The following is a 21154-nucleotide window of genomic DNA, read 5'->3' as shown; positions in this document are numbered from 1 at the left end:
ACAATTCAATATTTGGAAGTCAGATAGAGATGCACGATGCAGATTATAAACACAGCGAAAAGAAAGAAAAAAGGGTGGAAGTTGGTTGTGTTATAGTTTACCATGTCCACCCACATGGCATGCTGTTAAAGCAAATTCAATAAATCCGAAGATTTTCCCAGCTACTGGCCAATAAATCACCAGGTTGTCATGAAAACCTAACTGCTTCACTAATATCCTTCATTCAGCCAGCACATGGCTCTAATGACCGAATCAACGGCTGGAACTTTCTTCCCCATCATGGTAGGACTTGCTGTGGGAGATTTGGCAGCCCAGCCAAAGATCTACTGACTTTCAGTGGGACTGGATGATCCCAGCAGTGGACTGGACTGGAAAATCCCGCCCTATGTCATAGAATCATAGAATTCCTGCAGTACAGAAGGAGGCCACTTGGCCCAACAAGTGTGCACTGACCACAATCCCCACCCAGGTCCTAATCTCACAACGCACGCATTTACCCTGCCAATCCCCCTGACACTAGGGGTAATTGAGCATGGCCAATCCACCTAACCCGCAAATCTTTGGACTGTGGGAGGAAACTGGAGCACCCGGCGGAAACCCACGCAGAGATGGGGAGAATGTGCAAACTCCACATACACAGTGACCTGAGGGCGGAATTGAACCTGGGACTCTGGCGCTCTGAGGCAGCAGTGCTAACCACTGTGCCACCGTGCTGCCCATGTCTATGCCCTATCGTGTGACCTAGAAAACTACTCGGGTTGATAACCAGATCATTAAGCTAGACCTTCACTATTTGTTCAGGGCATTTGGGAAAGAGCAATAAATGCTGATATCCGAAGAACTGATTTTAAAAGAGTTACTTAAAGAAATGCATTACAAGCATCAAAGCTTTGGTATGTATGGATATTTAGTTAACTGCTGGAGCTCCTTTTATTTCAAATAAACCAGTCTCCCTGCCTGCAGCAGCATTCTCCTTACCTCTTGACCTAGCACTGTTGACCCTTCCACCAGACCGCCTGTGGGAAGCAGGTGCTACTGTTGATAATGGTTTTTCAATTCTGTCAAAAACAAATTGGAGCCAGCTTTCATTTCCATTCAGTCCTCCTGATAAACTCACATTATTAAATCCGCTCGTACAACAAAGAAGGAAAATCAGACTAAAACGCGTGCTTCAGCATTAAAAGTTTTTGAAGGTGTCATGAAGAAGTATGCAAACCGTGTGCATATTCTGGACGTGAATGAGTCTCGGCCACTTACCTCCTCATCTTGACGCTGCCAATGTCAGTGTACAGATTCAGGAGAGCCCGAATGCAAATTGGCTGAGCTGTTATCTCGCTGAGCTGAGGGCGTTTAGAGGGGTCGAGGCTCAACATGCTCAAAATCAATTGGCGCAGCTCAGGGCTGTACTGGTCAGATATGGGGGCAAACGTACCACTCATGATCTTCAGCACCAAAGCTGGCAGATTCTGGAAACACAGTCAAAATTGAACAGGGAAAGTTAAGTAAATTTTATTTATTAGTCACAAGTAGTCTTACATTAACACTGCAATGAAGTTACTGTGAAAATACCCTATTCGCCACACTCCTGCCCCTGTTTGGGTACATCATTCAGGAGCATGGTCAATCCACCTAAGACTCACATCTTTCGGACTGTGGCAGGAAACCGGAACATCTGGTGGAAACCCACGCAGACACGGGGAGAATGTGCAAACTCCACACAGACAGCAACCCAAGCTGGGAATCGAATCCGGGTCCCTGACGCTGTGAGGCAGCAGTGCTAACCACTGTGAGTCAGCAGTGCTAACCACTGTGGCACCGTGCCACCCCCCACAAGATATCAATGCACCTTGCTGAATTTCTTTCCTGTGCTTGAACAAAAGCAGCCCAGATTCTAGCAATCATAACAGCCTGGATTAAATAACTCTATTCAAATGTCAAAGTAACAATCTGACGTTTCAGTTCTTTCCAGTTTTACCAATGTTCCAATAGAGAAATGCCACTGGAATAAAAATTACATATCGACCTGCATTTCATCATGTGTTAAGTTAAAAGACCTTTATCTATCTTTTTCCTGGCTACAAAACATTCTATATTTTTTCCGATAACATACAAATCTTATAATTGGAAAGTTAGAGCCAACAGTATGATGCATTGAATCTACCCATAGGAATCAACTACCCCACAGCAGTTATCTGGTCAGTCTAATTGTGGAGATGTTTTTCAGATCTCACCACTGGCATTACCTTACCTTCTATTTATCAGTCCTTTCAGCATATATAAAAAAAATCTGAAATTTTTAATGTAAAATCTTTATCGCCTCAATATAACTTTTCAATTCCTTTGCCTTGTCAAAAGTATATTATCGTAGCTTCTTCAAAAAAAATGGAGTCAGAAAGCTGCATTAGTTGTATCTCAGCAAATAGCACTGACCTTCTCGTGCTGAACTCCTTTTTCATCCTGGTTATTAACACATTTTCTAAACTAGCAGAACCTCCATCGTACACACTCTTCACGTCTGGCAACCTAATTAGCTGAAAATATCTTCAAAGGACAAAGTCTTGAGTGTGAATAACCTCATCACCCATCTCTTTCATTACTTAGACTGCATCTGGTACTTTTTTATTCATTCATGGGGCATGGGTGTCACTGGGAGGCCAGCATTTATTACAATAAGAAGTCTGACAACACCAGGTTTAAGTCCAACCGAAATTGTCCAACGCTGGCATCTCCACATCAGCATTTATTATCCACTCCTAGGTGCCTGAGGGCAGTCGAGAGTCAACCACATTGCTGTGGCTCTGGAGTCACATGTAGGCCAGATTTCCTTCCCTAAAGTACATTAGTGAATCAGATGAGTTTTTTTCAAAAAATGCTTTCATGGTTATCAGTAGATTCTTAATTCCAGATTTTTTAAATTGAATTCGAATTCCATCATGTGCCGTGGTGGGATTCGAACCCGGGTCCCCGGAACATTAGCTGAGTTTCTGGATTAATAGTCTAGCCATAATACCACAAGGCCACGGCCTGCCCAGCTGACTAAATAACGTCTCGTTTGTTACTTGGAATGCACTTTTTCAAAATTCATTTATGGAACCTGGATGTCATTGGTTAGGCCAGCAATTATTGCCCATCAATATTGCCCTTGAAAAGGTGGAAGCAAGCTGCCTCCTTGAACCACTGTAAGGTGTAGGTATACCTACAGCACTCTTAGGAAGATTTTGACCCAGTGACAGTGAAGGAACAGTGTTATATGGAGTGGCACTGCTGCCTCATAGCGCCAGGGACCCGGGTTCAATTCTGGCCTTGGTTGATTGTGTCGTGTTTGCACTTCTCCCTCCCATCTACACCTCTGGGTGCTCCAGTTTCCTCATACAGTCCCAAGATGTGCAGGTTAGATGGATTGGTCATGCTAAATTGTCCCTTAATGTCCCAAGTGTCAGGGGATTAGCAGGGAAATATGTGGGATTACGGGGGTAGGGTGGGATTGTCATCAGTGCAGGCTCAATGGGCCAGTTGGCCTCCTCTGCAAGTGGGAACCTATGATTCTATGAAGATGTGAAGGTTTGTGGATTAGCCATTAGCTTAAGGTTACAGGGATAGGATGGGGTGGTGAGCCTGGGTAAATTGCTCGTTCAGAGAATCGGTGAAGATTTGATGAGCCAAATTGTCTCTTTCTGCACTGTATGGATTATACACTTCCAAGTCAGGATGGGGAGTGACTTGAAGTGGAACTTTCAGACGATGGTGTTCCCATGCGTCTGCTTTGCACAAGAGATGGCAAAATCGTCTAAAAGTTTACATATTGTCCACCAGAATAGTTCCCTCTATCACACTCATCAATGGAGATTGCCCTGGGCAACATTACTGTCAAATATTTAACTTCCTTCTTCCCAGCATTGTGAATTTATGTACGCATCTGTTTCTCAATTTCATAATGGTCTGATTCACTGCCGAGATCATGCTTCTTTAAAAAATATAACTTGGCTCAACATTGACAAGCAGAATTGCCAAGCAATGTTATGATTTCAATCTCCATATTTGGACGAAGAAAATCCTCATCCAAATCATTCTTTCTTCTTTTTGAAATTCAGGGATGTTTAAAAGAATATATATCATAGCTAAAAAAAAGGAACAAGAGCAATGTTACAGGTTTCATTACCTAGTTAATCCATTCTCTAATTATAACCTCCAATACAAAGATCTGTAACCATTTACTTTCAAATAAGTAGTTCTCCTAACCAGCTTGTTTAGTCTAATCTTTTTGAAAGGTTTAATTCTATATTACGTTATAAATGTACACTGCAAAAACAATGAATGCATGATATAGAGGACAACAAATTAATATGTACATTTTGACTAATCAACGTTTACTCTCGTGCACTAAATCAGACATTCGGGTGACAATTTGGTCAGGGGGCTTCAATGTATCAGCACCATCTGGAACAAAACCTGTTCTACTCAGCAGCAAAATATTCAGCACAAGCCACTTATCTGCATGGTTCATAGAAACCCTACATTGCAGGAGGAGGCCATTGAGCCCATTGAACCTGCACTGACAACAAGCCCACCCATGCCCCATCCCCATAACCCTATATTTTACGCTGATAATCCACACATTTACCTTGCTAATCCCCCTGACACTAAGGGTCAATTTAGCAATTCATCTCACATACACATCTTTGGACTGTGGGAGGAAACTGGAGCACCCAGAGGAATCCCACGCAGACATGGGGTGAACGTGCAGACTCCACACAGTGACCCAAGGCCGGAATTGAACCCGGGTCCCTGCCACAGTGAGGTGGCAGTGCTAACCACTGTGCCACCATGCTGAATTCCGTAGTAGGATTATATAGTGAAGTTCATTCCTGTTTATTAAAGGCTTTGCTTTCTTACAGCAGCTTCAAATGCCCTCTTCAGGCTGGCCAGCTCATACAAGACGCAGCCCAGTGCCCAGATGTCACTCTTTTGGTTGTAAGGCTTTCCTTCACACAGTTCTGGAGAGATGTAACACGGGGTGCCCACCACCTGTAAAAACAGCACAAAACTGGCTTCATTTAAGTCAAATTAAACAGGCCAGAGGAAAACAAGTCAGAATAGAAAATCAAATTAATCAGACCAACTCAATTTGATTTCAGAGACATAATGACAATTCAAAACAATGGCTTGCACCCCTTATGATGTTAAATTTCATGGCCCCAAGACAGTATTGTACACCTAGAACCTGATAGCTGCCACCAGAAACTACATCAGGCTCCCACAAATTCAACTAAATAAAACAATATAAAGAAAGCACAACAATAGTGAGTAGTCCTCTTGGTACCAATAAAAGTCCTTAGGTGCATTAAAAACTAAATCAGACACACCCAATTATTGGTTCTTGCAAGCCAGCAGTAACGGTTTCTGAAATAAAGAGTCAACCGCACAATTACTTTATTTGATATTCCAAAATACGGTACAAAAAACCAGTGGCAGCTGATAACGCAATGGAGAATGAATACTGATGAAAGCTAACAGTCTTTTTTCTCTCCACAGATGCTGCCTGATCTGATGCATTTTAGGTTATTATTGAATTTTCACCACCCCGCAGTATTTTGCCCAAGAATAAATTGCCTTCCATTCAGTAATGAAGTGCTTACTTAGACAATGGAAGATTTTTGGTGAGATTGTAACCTGGAAGACTGTGAGCCAAAGTGTGGAGTCGAAATGTTGACGGTGCTCCATTGTAAATCTTTACAAATGCAGACAGTTCACTGGTTAAGCTCCAGCAGTAGCAGAGAAATCAAGTCCAACAAATCGCTACACATGGAATAGGATCTCTACAGATTCAAAGAGTGAATAGTAACCGTGGGCAGAATATTTCAGTCCTTCCTGTGGGAGGGTTTAACAATGGGCCAGGGGGGTGGGGGGTGATAACCTGACAGGAACTGAATACATCAGTTCTTCAGTGGTGTGAATGTGCATCTCCCCACCCCCATTGGACCCTAGAATCCCTACAGTGCAGAAGGAGGCCATTCAGTCCATCGAGCCTGCACTGACAACAATCCCACTCAGGCCCTATCCCCATAACCCCACGCATTTACCTTGCTAATCCCGCTGAAGCTAATGGTCAATTTAGCACGGCTAATCAAGCTAACCTGCATATCTTTGGACTGTGGGAGGAAACTGGAGCACCCAGAGGAAACCCACGCAGACAAGGGAAAAACGTGCAAACTCCACACAAACTCCAGTGGCACAATGGATAGCACTACTGTCTCTGGCGCTGTGAGCAGTAGTGCCATCCACTGTGCCACCCAAGCTGATTGAGGTAGGTTGTCTTTCCCACCACTTGGCAGAGAGAGATAGAGAAATAGAGGGGAGAGCTATACCTTCTTGCCGCAGAAGGCTATGAAAGCAAGGTTATTGAGTGTCTTTAAGACAGAAATAGGTAAGATCTTGATTAATAAGGGGATCAGGAGTTATGGGGAAAAGGTAGGACAATTTGAATGAGAAAAATAACAGCCATGATTGAATGGTGAAGCAGACTCCATCAGCCAAGTGGCCTAATTCTGCTCCTATGTCTTATGGTCTTATATAAAATAAGATGTTGTTTCCAAGTAACTGTTTAAATTCCTTTTCTTTTAAAACAAAATAAGGACCCTGCAAATTGTCGAAGCATTCTACATTCTAACTGTTCTCTTTTCTAAAAGTATTTTCTTCTATCCATCACCACCCTTGTGACTATCTTAACTATATCTTGTCTCATTTGGCAATTATTGAAGTGAGGCATTTTTCTGCTTTGTGTGTTTGAATTGAATTGTGGTGTGGCTGTGGCCATTAACTGAGCTATCTCACACACGGGCTAGCATTTTCCATTCCGGGACTAAATCCCTGGATGGGGTGTTTTTTTGCTGCTGAAACCAGTGGGGAATTTGTATCCTATCATGTGATGTCAGCCTAATTAATTATGCAGTCGAGGGTTTCCCAACGTTTCGCACAACGAGGCAGGATGGATGATGGCCTCATATCCAGGCATCAGGACCTCAACTTACCCACTGTTAAAGGAGAAGATTGCCTGTCAATCCCAGGGTCCTCATGCCCCCAGATTCAGTGATGCATCCCTCAACGTGCTGCTCAGTGCAGTGGAAGCCAGGAGGGATGTCCTGTACCCAGAGGATAGGAGGAGGAGGTCACGCTGTCAGACCAAACCCTGCTTGGCAGAAGTCTCCAGGGAGTTCAATGACCAGACTGTCTACCAGAGGACTGCCCTGCAGGGCAGGAAACAGTGGAATGACTTCATCTGCTCCATCAGGGGTAAGTGAACCTTCTCAACCGCTCACATTCATCTCACTGAATGGTACTGAGTACATGGAGCTCAGTAATAAAGGCACCATCCATGAGGCCTATTCATGAAGGCACTTCACAGTTAGACAATGAGCCACAAAGATGGAATTGGGGCATGTGGCTAACAGTTTGGTCAAAGGGGTAGGTTTTAAGGAGCAGCTTAAAGAAAGAGGAAGGGGTGAAGAATTGGAGACACTTAGGGAGGGAATTCCAGAGCTTAGGGCACAGGCAGCTGAAGGCACAGCTACCAATGGTGCAGAAATTAAAATCAGGGATGCCCAAGAGGCCAGAATTAGATATGTGTAGAAATCTTGAAACAAACATCTGTCTAAACATCTTGACTCACCAGGATCATCTCAGACAACAGGGCAAACTGGTCAGCAGGCTGCCCTGTTGAAGTTGTACAAGATATTAGTAAGGCCACATTTGAAATACTGCGTACAGTTCTGGTCTCCCTATTGTACAAAGGATATCATTAAACTAGAAAGAGTGAAGAAAAGATTCGCCAGGATGCTATCAGGACTTGAGTTATAGGCTGGATAGACTGGGACTTTTTTCCCTGGAGCGTAGGAGGCTTAGGGTGATCTTATAGAGGTCTATAAAACAATGAGAGGCATAGATAAGGTAGACAGTCAACATCTGTTCCCAAAGGTAAGGGAGTCGAAAACCAGAAAACATAGGTTTAAGGGGAGAGAGGAGAGATACAAAAGAGTCCAGAGGAGGCAATTGTTTCACTCAGAGGGTAGTGAGTGTCTGGAACAAGCTGCCAGAGGGCAGTAAGAGAGGCAAATACAATTTTGTCTTTTAAAAAGCATTTAGACAATTACATGGGTAAGATGGATATAGTGGGATATGGACCAAATGCGGGCAACTGGGACTAGCTTAGTGGTAAAAACTGGGCAGCATGGACAAGTTGGACCAAAGGGCCTGTTTCCATGCTGTAAACCTCTATGACTCCAATTCCAAAAACCTCTCTCTTTGACACTATGCCTTTACTTCCGAATTTGTCCAGCTTTCATTTTATGAGCATCTTGCTCCATTTACTATGTTAAATGTGCGATATAGATATGAATTATTGTTGATCATGATGACAAAGCTTTCCAGAAAGAAAATCTTACTGTGTAGGCTTTACTTTTGCTGCTTAGGATCTTTGAGATGCCAAAGTCGCCGATCTTCACTATCATCTGATACTTATCGAGCAGGATATTTTGTGTTTTCAGATCTCGGTGCAGGATAAGTTTATTGTGCACATGATGGAGGGCCAAAAGGATCTGCACAAAGAAGTGCAAGATGGTCTCTTCATCCAACAGGGAATTGCGTTTCTGGATATACTCAGCCAAAGTACCTCCTGAAATCAAAAGATTCACAGTAAATTCCATATAGAAGAACTTGCAACATTTGAGTTACTGACAATAAATTGCTGACATCAAGCCCCTCAAAGGTATTGGAGTGTCTTAGGATAGTTGTCAAAGCAACTTCTTTATGGTTGCAGTTACACCACAAATGTAGAAGTTTTAGTAAATCAGTTACTACTCCACACTGCAAAGTGTAGAGTTGAGGCTCTCTCTCTAATTCTGAAGTAAAGTGAGATTTCTTCCCCACAAAAGCCACAAACTGCTTTGCTTTGGTGTTAGGTCAGTCCTGTTGCCTGGATTAAGGTCATATTTATACCCTCACAATATTACTGCTGCCAAGTGAAACTGTTCTGCACAAATACGGTGGCTGTGCTGCCAATATAACATCAATCGCTTCCATTCCTTCACTACCTCTTGAGCTTGATATTGTTCCTCAACAACCCATCTGTGATCTTTCATTTCAAGTACAATACACTTCATCCTAGCCCCCATGTTGATTGCAAGGTGCAAATGAGTCACGATTTCAATCTCCTATTCTAACTCATTCAAAATGCCATCTGCAGTAGATTCAAACACGAGAGATGAAAGGGTGGCATTTCAATCCATTGCAACTGCCTCATTCAACTGACTTCAAGTGTTTAATTACCGCTCTGGTTGATATTGTAATTGTCCATAGTACATTGTTTAGCAAGTACTTAATATCCCTGTACTTTAGCAACTCTTAATATCCCTGAGCTGGTTACCTTGATCATCAGCTACGGATTAAAAGCTGCTATTTTCCCCCTTCTCAAAAGTTAAAGTTTATTTATTAGTCATACATAAAGCTTACATTAACACAACAATGAAGTTACTGTGAAATTCCTCTCGTCGCCACATTCCGGCGCCAGTTCGGGTCAATGCACCAAACCAGCATATCTTTCAGTCTGTGGGGGGAAACCCATGCAGACACGGGGAGAATGTGCAAACTCCAAACAGACAGTGACCCAAGCCAGGAATCGAACCTGGGTCCCTGGTGCTGTGAGGCAGCAGTGCGAACCACTGTGTCCCCTTTTCAAAATCAATACAATTCGCAATTCTGATGAAAGGCTACAAACAGTAACTGTTTCTCTCTGTCCATGGATGTCCATTCACCTGACGAAGAGGGAAACCTCGAAAGCTTGTGAGTATTATCAAATAAATCGGTTGGACTAAAACCTGGTGTTGTCAGACATTTTACCATGGATGCTGCCAGATCTGTTGTGTTTCCAGCATTTTCTGTTTTTACTTTAATTTTCCAGTGTCCACAGTATTTTGCTTTTGACCTAATTCAGTTAGATGAGCTGAGTTCTAAGTCCTCCCAAGTGTGCTGCTTTTATGTTGTTGGTCTGTGCAGGTTTCAACATCAGAATGAGAAAATTGTAAGCCTAAGCTTTGAACATCTACACATGCACAGTGAATCCTGAACTGGTCCTGACCTCCAAATGTGCTCTGCAGTTTAAATAAATCTATTAATTTCCAAAGGAAACCAAGCCTCCCTCACAATGGTTCAATGAGATTAGCTCGAAGCTGAGCCATCCAGGCCAGGTTTCAGGAGCGATAAAACTGAGATTGATAAGATTTTTGTTAGCAAGCGTATTAAGGGGTATGAAACCAAGGTGGGTGGATGGAGTTAATGTACAGATTAATCTTTACTGATCAGATTAGGAGCAACACAATGATACACCGGTTGGCCTCACAGTGTCGGCTATCCAGATTCGACTCCAGCCTCAGGTGACTGTCTGTGTGGATATGCACATTCCCCCCTGTGCCTGCGTGGTTTCTTCCACGTGGTCCAGTTTTCTCCCACAGTCCAAAGGTGTGCAGGTTAGGTGGATTAGCATGCTAAATTGCCCCTTAGTATCTAAAGATGCATAGGTTAGCTGGATTAGCCTAGGTAAATGCATGGGGTTACAAGGATAGGACGAAGGTGAATGCCTGGGTGGGATGCTTTTTTGGAGAATTAGTGTAGACTCAATGGGCTGGATGGCTTCTTTCTGCGCTGTAGGGATCCTACGGATCAGTCATGATCTAACCAAATAGCAGAACAGGCTCAAAGGCTGAATTGTTCCAATACCTGCCCACTATTTGACTGTTAGTGGGCTAGTTAAATATAATTAAATCTGACACATGCATGTGAAAATGCTGCTGAATATTACTTTTACCCCATCAATCCTTATATACCTGGTGCATATTCCATGGCTATCATCAGTGCTTTGTCCTCCAGAAAGTTTTCATAGTACTCAATTATGTTTGGGTGATTGAGAAGCTTAAGTACTTGGCATTCATTCTGAGCGGCCAGTCTCTCATCTTTGGTCATCTGCTCCACGGGGATCTGTTTGAGGATCACCAGTTTTTGGTCAGCTTTCCGTAAACACAGATGGACAATACTGTATGGAGATAGAAAGTAACAGTGTGCATACAGGAGATGTAGTGTGCCATTTTCCCTTCCCAAAAATCAAAGACACCAACATTGATGAAGCAGGAATGCCAAAGTGCTTTGGCTTCATAGACATTGTGCCTCACAAGCCACACAGCAGCCAAGGTTTTCAGCTCCAGCGCACATTACAATGAATAGATGGTTCTTCACCAGAGTGAAGAACCTCAGCTGTAAAATTTGAATTAATTTTCCTATTAAGTTTCACTGGCACATCCTGGGGACCTGGCTCAGAACATACCCATTCAGGCAGGAGCAGAATTAAGAACAGCTCTTCCAAATTCTTCACCTCCCCAAACTTTGATTTGATTTATTATTGTCACATGTATTAACATACAGTGAAAAGTATTGTTTCTTCAGTGCTATACAGACAAAACATACCGTTCATAGAGAACAAAATGGGTGTGTGCAGAATGTAGTGTTACAGTCATAGCTAGGGTGTAGAGAAAGATCAACCTAATGCAAGGTAAGTCCATTCAGAAGTCTGACAGCAGCAGGGAAGAAGCTGTTGTTGAGTCAGTTGGTAGTGACCACAGACTTTTGTATCTTTTTCCTGAAGGAAGAAGGTGGAAGAGAGAATGTCCAAGGTGCATGGGGTCCTTAATTATGCTGGCTGCTTTGCCAAGGCAGCAGCAAATGTAGACAGAGTCAATGGATGAGGGGCTAGTTTGCATGATGGATTGGGCTACATTCATGACCTTTTATAGTTCCTTGCGGTCTTGGGAAGAGACCAATAACTTCTAATAGGACAAAAAAATGAGTAAAAGGAAATAGGAATAAAATAAATTTGCCACAGTTACATCAGCCTGATTGCCTGAGTTTGCGCACCACAAATGGTCCAAGACTTTAGATCTGAAACTTAATGCAAATATGCACCACTGTAATGCATCAACTGTATGTAGAATGTTATTTTAGTGCACTGATCCTGGAATTAATGGCCAAGATTTCACGCTCGGCAGTGAAATAACAGTGCTCGCCACTGACCACGAAGGCTACTGCCCACAAAGATCTCTGCTGAGTGGATTTCCCCGTTTCAATGTTAATTTGAATCAATTGCCAAATAAAGGGTATCTCCAGGCATCTAGCAACAGTGACATTACCAAACAGCTAACAACACTGAAGTATTCTCACAGACAGCAAACAAGACAATAAAAGGTAGTAATATATTTCTGTTTTAATTAGCTTTTAATTAGAGAATGAAATAAATGATTGAAGCATACACAAGATTAAGACAGAAGCTGAAATTTCATGAACTTTAAAAAAAACAATTTTTATAAAGTTACTCTTTTTTTACCTTAATGGAGAAATTTGACATTCCACAAATATAACAGCTTCCCAGGGCCAGACTGATGTCTCAGTAGTAATTATAAGCTTAGTATGTTATTTAAACATCCAGTTATACTCCTTTTAAAAGGTGCAACTTTTTCAAAGTTTGTACTTCAAAACTACAAGTTCTTGATTTGATTTTGATTTGATTTATTGCTGTCATGTATTGGGATACAGTGAAAAGTAATGTTTCATACGCGCTACACAAACAAAACATATCATTCATAGAATACGCTGGGGAGAAGGAAAGGAGGGCATGCAGAATATAGTATTACAGTCATAGCTGGGGTGTAGCGAAAGATCAGTTTAATATATGGTAGGCCCAATCAAAAGTCTGATGGCAGCAGAGAAGAAGCTGTTCTTGAGTTGGTTGGTACCTGATCTCAGACTTTTGTCATTAGTTCAGTGATTTCATAGAATAGCACCCTGCAGTGCAGAAGGAGTCCATTCGGCCCATTGAGTCTGCACCATCTACAATCCCACCTAGCCTCTACCCTCTTATTCTAATTCTATTTCTAATATTCTGCAGGTTGGCAGGGGGTGGGGGAAGAACTTCAACAGTACACTCTTTACAAGTGTTTAACAAGTGGATATCCATTTATTGTATCAGGCAGCAGAAGATATTCTGTGATTCATAACTGTTGTTGTACTATCAAATACAAATACCAGTTTCAACTTCCAAATCCTCTTCCCATCCAGAAGCCATCTGCTACTGTGAAAAAACCCGTCTCTTAAGCACAAGATTCAATAAGCAACACACGCTCTCACTCACTCCGAAGCTCATCCAGTATACTCTTAAAGGGACCTGCATTTCTAGCACTGTCATAGCGAAGGGTAGAGTCAATGACAACAACATTTGAATTACTTAACTGGACACATGCAGATTCCAGGAGTTACAGCAGCGAATGCTGGTGGTTGCACCATCATCACTACCACAAAATTCAGACCACAATATGAATGACGTACGCCATTACTTACCCCATGTAATAATTTATTGGGACTTTTGACTCAACCATCACCTTCCACTTAGAAACTAGAAGGTAATTATTTCTCCACCTCCTAAAAATTCTGCTTGGAATTTGCTGAGTTTAAGCCATTCTTCACATCACTACCACTGAGGCAGAAAGCTAATGTGCTGGAGACCTGGTAGCAGTGTGGCTTATTTATTGAAGCTGAATGGGGAGGGACTGTCTTTTCTGCTCCTGATGTCTCATTCGCGTATGGAAAATTAAAATAAAGAAAACTCCCAGATTTTCCACCATGAATGGAGTTAGTTACTACTTCCATCAGCGCTGGATTAGTGTTTCACCAGATGTCATATCTGGCACAAACAAAACTAGTTATGGTGATTGGAAGTCAGTCATCTCAGATCCGGGACATCACTGCAGGATTTCCTCACAGTGATGTCCGAGGCCCAAGCATCTTCAGCGGTTTCATCAATGACCTTCTCCCCATTATAAGTTTAGGGTGGGGATGTTCACTGATGATTGCACAACGTTCAGCACCATTAGCAACTCCCTAGATACTGAAGTAGTCCGTGTCCAAATGCAGCAAGACCTGAACAACATTCAGGCTTGGGCTGGTGAGTGACAAGTAACATTCGTGCCACACAAGCGCCAGGCGTTAATCATCTCCAACAAAAGCAAATCTAACCATCTCCTCCTGGCATTCAGTGGCATTGCTGGTACTCCTACTATCAACATCAAAGAGATTATCATTGACCAGAAACTGAACTGGATTAGCCATATAAATACTCTGGTTACAAGAGCACATCAGAGGCTGGGAATTCTGCAGAGTGTAACTCAGCTCCTGACTTCCCAAAGTCTGTCCAACGTCTACAAGGCACAAGTTAGGATTGCGATGGAAAACTTCAACACCATTCAGGACAAAGGAGCCCATTTGACTGGCACCGAATCCACCCCAATGTACATTCACTTTCTCCATTACCGATGCACAGTGGCAGTACCAACTACCAAGATGCACTGAAGCAACTCACCAAGGCCACTTCGACAGCATCTTCCAAACCCACAGCCACTACCATCTAGAAGGACAAGGGCAGCAGATCCATAGGAAAATCATGGTGTCACACACCATCCTGATTTGGAACTATATGGCCATTACCTTACTGTCACTGGGTCAAAATTCTGGAATTCCTTTCTTAACAGCATTGTGGGTGCTCCAACACCACATGGAATATTGTTGGGTGTTCCAACACCATTCCAACACAGTGTGCATGAATTGCGCTCTGAAGCGACTCAATAAGACAGCTCACCATCACCTTTTTAAGAGTAATTAGTGATGGGCAATAAATGCTGGCCCAGCCAGAAACATCCACATTCCATAAATGAATATTTACAAAAGCTTAGCAGCCAAGTCATCAGTCAACACACTCTCACTAATCGACAACATATGACAATCAATCTCATTATCACAAACATGCTACTGAATTTTGCGTATCAATGCCACCATCTTAACAAAGGAACAGCACCATTAGGTTGCCTATTACAAATGCTAGAAGAGCAGAGAGCAGAACAGTAGTCTGATTAGGGTGTTTGTCACCAATATCTTCATTGCACATCAGTGTTCCAGGGCTCAGTGAAACAGCAGTGAAGATTCCGTCATCATGTCTCTATAATGGGGCTTGAATCCCATCTTCTGACTCAGGCAAATACGTTACTGTTGCGCCAAAGCTGATGTCAGGAGAGTGCCAACATACCAGGAACAAATCATTTCAAAAGATATGGTCCCCTTGGGCAAAGCAACAAGAGGTCAGTGTTTCTCACACACGCATTTTGGCAATAGTATATCAGAAAATTGACATGAATAACGTGGAATTGCTGATCACAGCATTTCTCTGGCTACAAAGGCTGACTAAAGCAAACTTAGTTGTACTGTTCTGTGACCTCTCCAACCCAGAACGTTTGAGACCAAGTCATTCCGGGATGTGGGAATTTTCTGGATCGTAGAATGTTAGAATGCTTAACTCCAAGTCTGTGAACGGGAAAACATGGTGAATATAAATATTTACCTGAAATATAAAACAATAAAAAATTTTTACTTATCCAAATACCGTATCTTCCATGTTTCCACTCCCAAAATACTGTACTAAAATGATGATGAGAATTGATTGGGTCTACTCAAAATATCTCCAGACAACTGGTGTTTCCAAATTGCAAAGGTTAACAACGTGGTGCAGAATTTTTAAATACCTCAAGTAACATTTCACTAAATGTCACCTCTGCACAATGGTAGCACTCTTGCAGTTATGTCAGCAATTTATGTATTTGAATAGGAATTCTTGTGGTACAGGTGTAGCATCCTCATCTCTGGACCAGACACTCTGGGTTCAAGTCCAACACCAGGACTTGTTGACCATGGAAGGAGCATTCAGAAAGCAGTTCAATGAGCTGATAATCAACTTGGGAATCTTTGCACCACTTTCCCATTATTCCCCAAAAGGACTAGTGTACAAGGTTACGCTAAACAAAAGCGTTTGAATCACACCTGAATATCTAACTTAGGCCGACAGACTGGTGTAGTGTTGAGGGAGTGCTGTGTTGCTGGAGGTGCCGTTTTACAGAGCGGTCAATAAACTGAAGACCCATCTGCCTGCGTTTAGGTGAGTGCAAAGATCCTATGGGATTACTGGAAAATAGCAGGGAGTTTGCTGCACTGGTCAATATTCATCCCTAAAGCCACATCACCAAAGCAGCTTATCATCTTCAGTTGTTGTTTGTGTAGCCTCCTGCCAACATAACACAGTTATCGTCCTTTAAAAGTAATCCATCATTGTGGTGTGCTTCGAGGCATTCTGAGGTTGCAAATGTGGTCTTTGAAGTCAACAAGTAATCCCATGTCATGCTGGGTGAACAGCTCATGAAAGCAGATACTGTGCCAGAACTAAGGTGACCACTGTCTCTGCAGCATCTTGGTGTGACTTTTCAGGGAGTCAGCTCCAATTTTGTTTTGGACTTGCAATCACAAAACTGGCTTTAAGTGTCCTGACATAGTAAACTTCTAAAAGCAGAGGGCTATTCTCCCAATTGCAACTGCAAAAAAACAATACAACGCAATGATGAATGTTTAAAAGCAGAACTTTTCAGCAAATTATATCAACACAAATATGACTTTGTTATTCATCAAGGTCAACTAATCAATAATGTGTGCAAAGGCGCCCCAACCATGTGCATCCTTGAGAATTTTCTTAAAGGATAAGTACTAACTTTGCCCTAGTCAACCAAAAGAACAACAAAAACAGAACATGTTGCAAAAACTCAGCATGTTAGACAGTGTTTGTAAAGAGAAATGACAAGGTAACATTTCATGTATAACCCTCCTTCAGAACTGACAAACATCAATCTTGTTCTCTATAATGTAAAGTCATGTCATACTTGGTGATTTCCTGACTATTAATAGATAAAGCAAGTGCTGGTTGTTAGAACAACAGGAGATCCACACTTAAAAAAGACACAGAAAATACAAGAGGAGACTAGAACTAGGAGACACAGTTTAAAAATAAGAGGTCGCCCTTTTAAGACAGATGACGTGAAGTGTTTTCTCTCAGAGCGTCATTAATATGTGGAATTCTCTTCCTCACAAAGGAGTGGTGATTGGTCATTGAACATAATCAAGGCAGAGTTAGATTTTTGACAGACAAGGAAGTCAAGGGTTTTGGGGGGGCAGAAGAGAAAGTGGAGCTGAGACCATAACCAGATCAGCTACGATCTTATTGAATGGCAGGGCAAGCTCATGGGAAGGATGGTCTATTCCTGCTTCTAAGACCGATGTTCCCTAGGGAGAGTAAGAAGTCTCACAACACCAGGTTAAAGTCCAACAACTTTATTTGGTATCATAAGCTTTTGCAGCACAGCTCCTTCATCAGGTGAATGGGAAACACGCAATGAGTCAGCAATTTCCAAAAGAGAACTGCTGGCATTTTAAGGTGTTACTCATCAGAATTAAAGAGTGCTGAAGATCCCCTGCCCCATCTATGCCAGCCAGACAAACCTGCACCACACAAAAGATTAACCTGTCTTACTCTTTTAGGCATTGACTGATCTGTTGTGCAATTTCCAACACATTATTTCAATTTTCCATCTTTGTTTCCATCTTCGTCCCTCAACATCTCCATGCGAGATTAGTAGCCTTTGAATCACAAAGTTCCGGTTCTACTCTAAAGCTTGCATACAAAAATCAAGGCTAACATTTCAGCGCAGTTCTGAGGAAGATACTTGGAATGAGACGCGTAACCCAGATCCATCTGCATGTTCTCAAAGCAGATAGGGGCCTCAGACCGGTGTAAAGAGAGGTTAAAAATATCAGCGAATACCCCTGCCTGCTCGTCCATGCAAGATCTGCATGCTTGTCTGGGTACCCGATCTGGGCCAGACACTTTCCAGACTTTCGAGAAGGCTGCTCTGACACCTGCAATGGTCACCTCAGATACTGGGTTGGTTGATGTAAAAGATCCCAAGGCACTATTTAAGAAGAACAGTGGAGTTCTCCCTTGTGTTCTAGCTAATATTTATCCTTCAACCAACATCACAAAAACAGATTAACAGGTAACACTGCTTTTGTGGGAGTTTCCTGTGTGCACATTGGCCATTCCAATTGACACATTGCAACAGAGCCTACACTTCAAAAGACCTTCACTGGCTGAGATGGTCCAGTGATTGTGAAAAGCACCACGTAAACGCAAGTCTCTGCATTTTCTTTATCTCATTCAGTGAACCTGCAAGATGAAAAATATTTCTCACCATCAAATATGGGCATCACTGGCAAGGCCTCATTTATACCCCATCGTCTGAACTCAACTATTCTATGCCCATTTTGAACACAAGATTAGCGAAAGGAAGCCCTCCACCCCAAAAGCCTCAGCCGAACCAGTACCAAGGTCACCACTGCAGATCTCAGATCTGCCTTCTCGAAAGTCAGCCCACGGAAAGTGACCGTCCCAGGTGGGGTACCCGGACCAGCACTCAGATGCTGCATGGATCAGCTGGTGGGGGTATTCAGAGACATCTTCAACCTCTCTTTACACCAATCTGAGGTCCCTACCTGCTTCGAGAAGGCGACCATCATTCCTATACCAAACAAAAGCCAGACAGCGTGCCTTAATTATCATCTGGTGGCATCCATCGTTATGAAGAGCTTTGAAAGGTTCATCATGGCATAAATCAACTCTGGCTCCCAGACTGCCTGGATTCACTAACGTTCACATATTGTTACAACAGGTCCACAGCAGATCCTATCTCCCTGGCCCTGCACTCAACTCTGGAATACCTGGATAACAAGGACACCTATGTTAAACTCCAATTTATTGACTACAGTTCAGCCTTCAACACCATTATTCCTTCAAAACTCATTTCCAAATTCCGTGGCCTGGAGCTCGGCTCCTCCCTCTGTGATTGGATCCTAGACCTCTCAACCCACAGACCACAATTAGTAAAAAAATAGGCAACACCTCCTCTATGATCATCCCCAACACCGGAGCCCCACAAGGCTGTGTCCTCAACCCCTTACTACACTCCTTATATCCCTATGGCTAAATTTCACTCCAACTCAAATTTCAAGTTTGCTGATGACACAACTATAGTGGGTCAGAACCCAAACAATGATGAGATGGAGTACAGGAAATAGATAGAGAATCTGGTGAACTGGTGAAGCAAGAATAATCACTCCCTCAATATCAACAAAACAAAAGAGACAATCATCGATTTCAGGAAGTGTAGTAGTGGACATATCCCTGTCTACATCAACAGGGACAAAGTGGAAATAATTGACAGCTTCAAGGTTTTAGGTGTCCAAAAATAGCTACAAAAGTCTGAGATCATGTACCAACCAACTAACAGCTTCTTTCCTGCTGTCAACAGACTTTTGAATGGACCTACCTGAAATTAAGTTGACTTTTCTCAATACCCTAGCTATGACTGTAATGCTACATTCTGCACCCTCTCCTTTCCTATTTTATGAATGGTATGCTTTGTCTGTATAGTGCGCAAGAAACAATACTTTTCACTGTATGCTAATACACGACAATAACGAATGAAATCAAATCAAGAACTGCCCCTCAGGAGGTGTGGTGGGATTGTAGCCCAGTTGGTAAGGGCACACAGATTTCCTTCCCTAAAGTGAAGCAGCCTGGTTTTTAATGACAACATGGTAGCTTCATGGTCATCATAACCAATACATTTAATTGAATAAATTTGGAATACTGGCGTTGGTCATTGCTGCACGACCAGCATTTATTCCCTACCCTCGAGAGGGTGGTGGTGAATTGTTTTCTTGAACCACTACAGTCCCTGAGGTTTAGGTTTAAACACAGTTAGGGATGTTGACCCAGTGACAGTGAAGGAACGGCAGTGGTGAATGACTTGGAGGGAAACCTCCAGGTGGTGGCATTCCCAGATATCTGCTGCCCTTGTCCGTCTAGATGGTCGTGGGTTTGGAAGGTGCTGTTTAGGAATCCTTGGTGAGTTTCTACATTGCATCCCGTCAATGGTACACATGGCTGCCAACGTTCATTGGTGGTGGAAGGAATGTTTGTGGACAGGGTGGCAATCATGTGGGCTGCTTTGTCCTGGACGGTGCCAAGCTTCTTCATAGAATCTCTACAGTGCAGAAGGAACTATTTGGCCCATTAAACTTGCACCAACAACAGGCCCTATCCCTGTAACCCTCCATAATTAGCCTGCTGACACCACCCCCCCCCTCCTCCTCCTCGACACTACGGGTCAATTCACCTAACCCACACATCTTTGGAGCATTATTGGAGGCACACGCATCCAGGAAAACATGCAGTATTCCACCACACTCCCAACTTATGGACAAACTTTGGTGAGTCAGGGGGTTACATGTTCCAAAATTCTCCAGCAAAGATCTGCTCTGGTAGCCACAGTATTTATGTAGTCATTTTTAAAAAGTTTATTCATGAGTTCACAAGTAGGCTTACACTAACACTGCAACTAAGTTACTGCGAAAATCCCCTAGTTGCCACACTCCAGCACCTGTTCAGGTACACTAAGAATTTAGCACAGCCAATGCACCCTAGCCAGTACATCTTTCGGACTGTGGGAGGCAACTGGAGCACCTGGAGGAAACTCAAGCAGACACGGGGAGAACATGCAGACTTCACCCAAACAGTGACCCAAGCCAGAAACTGAACCCAGGTCCCTGACACTGCAAGGCAGCAGTGCTGGCCACTGTGCCACCATGAGGTGGATGCCCCAGCTACCATGGTGGGATTTAAACTCCTGTCTCCTAAACTGCAGTGGCTCATTAGTTCAATGAAGCCTGACTGGATTCAGCAGTGTTAGTAACATAACCACCATGTCAAACCAGCAGCAAACACCGCTGACCAGACCGATTCACAGCACCTCATTAACTCTCACTCAGCAAGGAGGTAAACAAGACTCTCACCCAAAAGCTCCCCGACCCACCACCTTCACCTTCTGATACTTCTCCATTGCCGTCTCCAAGGAGCTGACCACAACAGCGAACCCCACTCCGGCTCGCCGGCGGCAGCGCCCTGCCTGGCAGCGCCGGGAACTGCAGCTCCCCAGCGCCCTGCCTGGCAGCGCCGGGAATTGCAGCTCCCCAGCACCTTGTCTGGCAGCACGGGGAACCGCAGCGCCCTGTCTGGCACCATTGGGAACTAAAACCTGGTGTTGTCAGACTTTTCACCATTGGGAACTGCAGCTCC

General features: G+C 43.1%; 1 protein-coding gene across 4 annotated transcripts in view; it reads right to left on the bottom strand.

Annotated features, from left to right (window-relative positions):
• nek8 (NIMA-related kinase 8) overlaps positions 1-20936 on the bottom strand; it is a 67870-nt gene extending 46934 nt beyond the window's left edge. For 3 of the 4 annotated variants that reach the window (XM_080210536.1, XM_080210538.1, XM_080210539.1), the window contains exons 1-6: positions 20872-20936; positions 10875-11080; positions 8439-8668; positions 4894-5025; positions 1258-1466; positions 979-1058 (exon numbers count right to left, since the gene is read on the bottom strand). In XM_080210536.1, coding sequence (XP_080066662.1) covers positions 979-1058; positions 1258-1466; positions 4894-5025; positions 8439-8668; positions 10875-11080; positions 20872-20918 — 904 coding nt within the window. In that variant the 5' untranslated portion in view covers positions 20919-20936. Of the gene's footprint in view, positions 1-978; positions 1059-1257; positions 1467-4893; positions 5026-8438; positions 8669-10874; positions 11081-15511; positions 16503-20871 lie in introns of all 4 variants that reach the window. The other variant, XM_080210537.1, reaches the window with a different exon arrangement.
• Between the last annotated feature and the right edge of the window lie 218 nt (positions 20937-21154).

The sequence above is a fragment of the Carcharhinus amblyrhynchos genome, chromosome 23 (genome assembly GCF_965287045.1).
Source record: "Carcharhinus amblyrhynchos chromosome 23, sCarAmb.v2.hapA, whole genome shotgun sequence".
Classification (NCBI taxonomy): Eukaryota; Metazoa; Chordata; class Chondrichthyes; order Carcharhiniformes; family Carcharhinidae; genus Carcharhinus; species Carcharhinus amblyrhynchos.
This window is presented reverse-complemented; position numbering and strand designations above follow the sequence as displayed.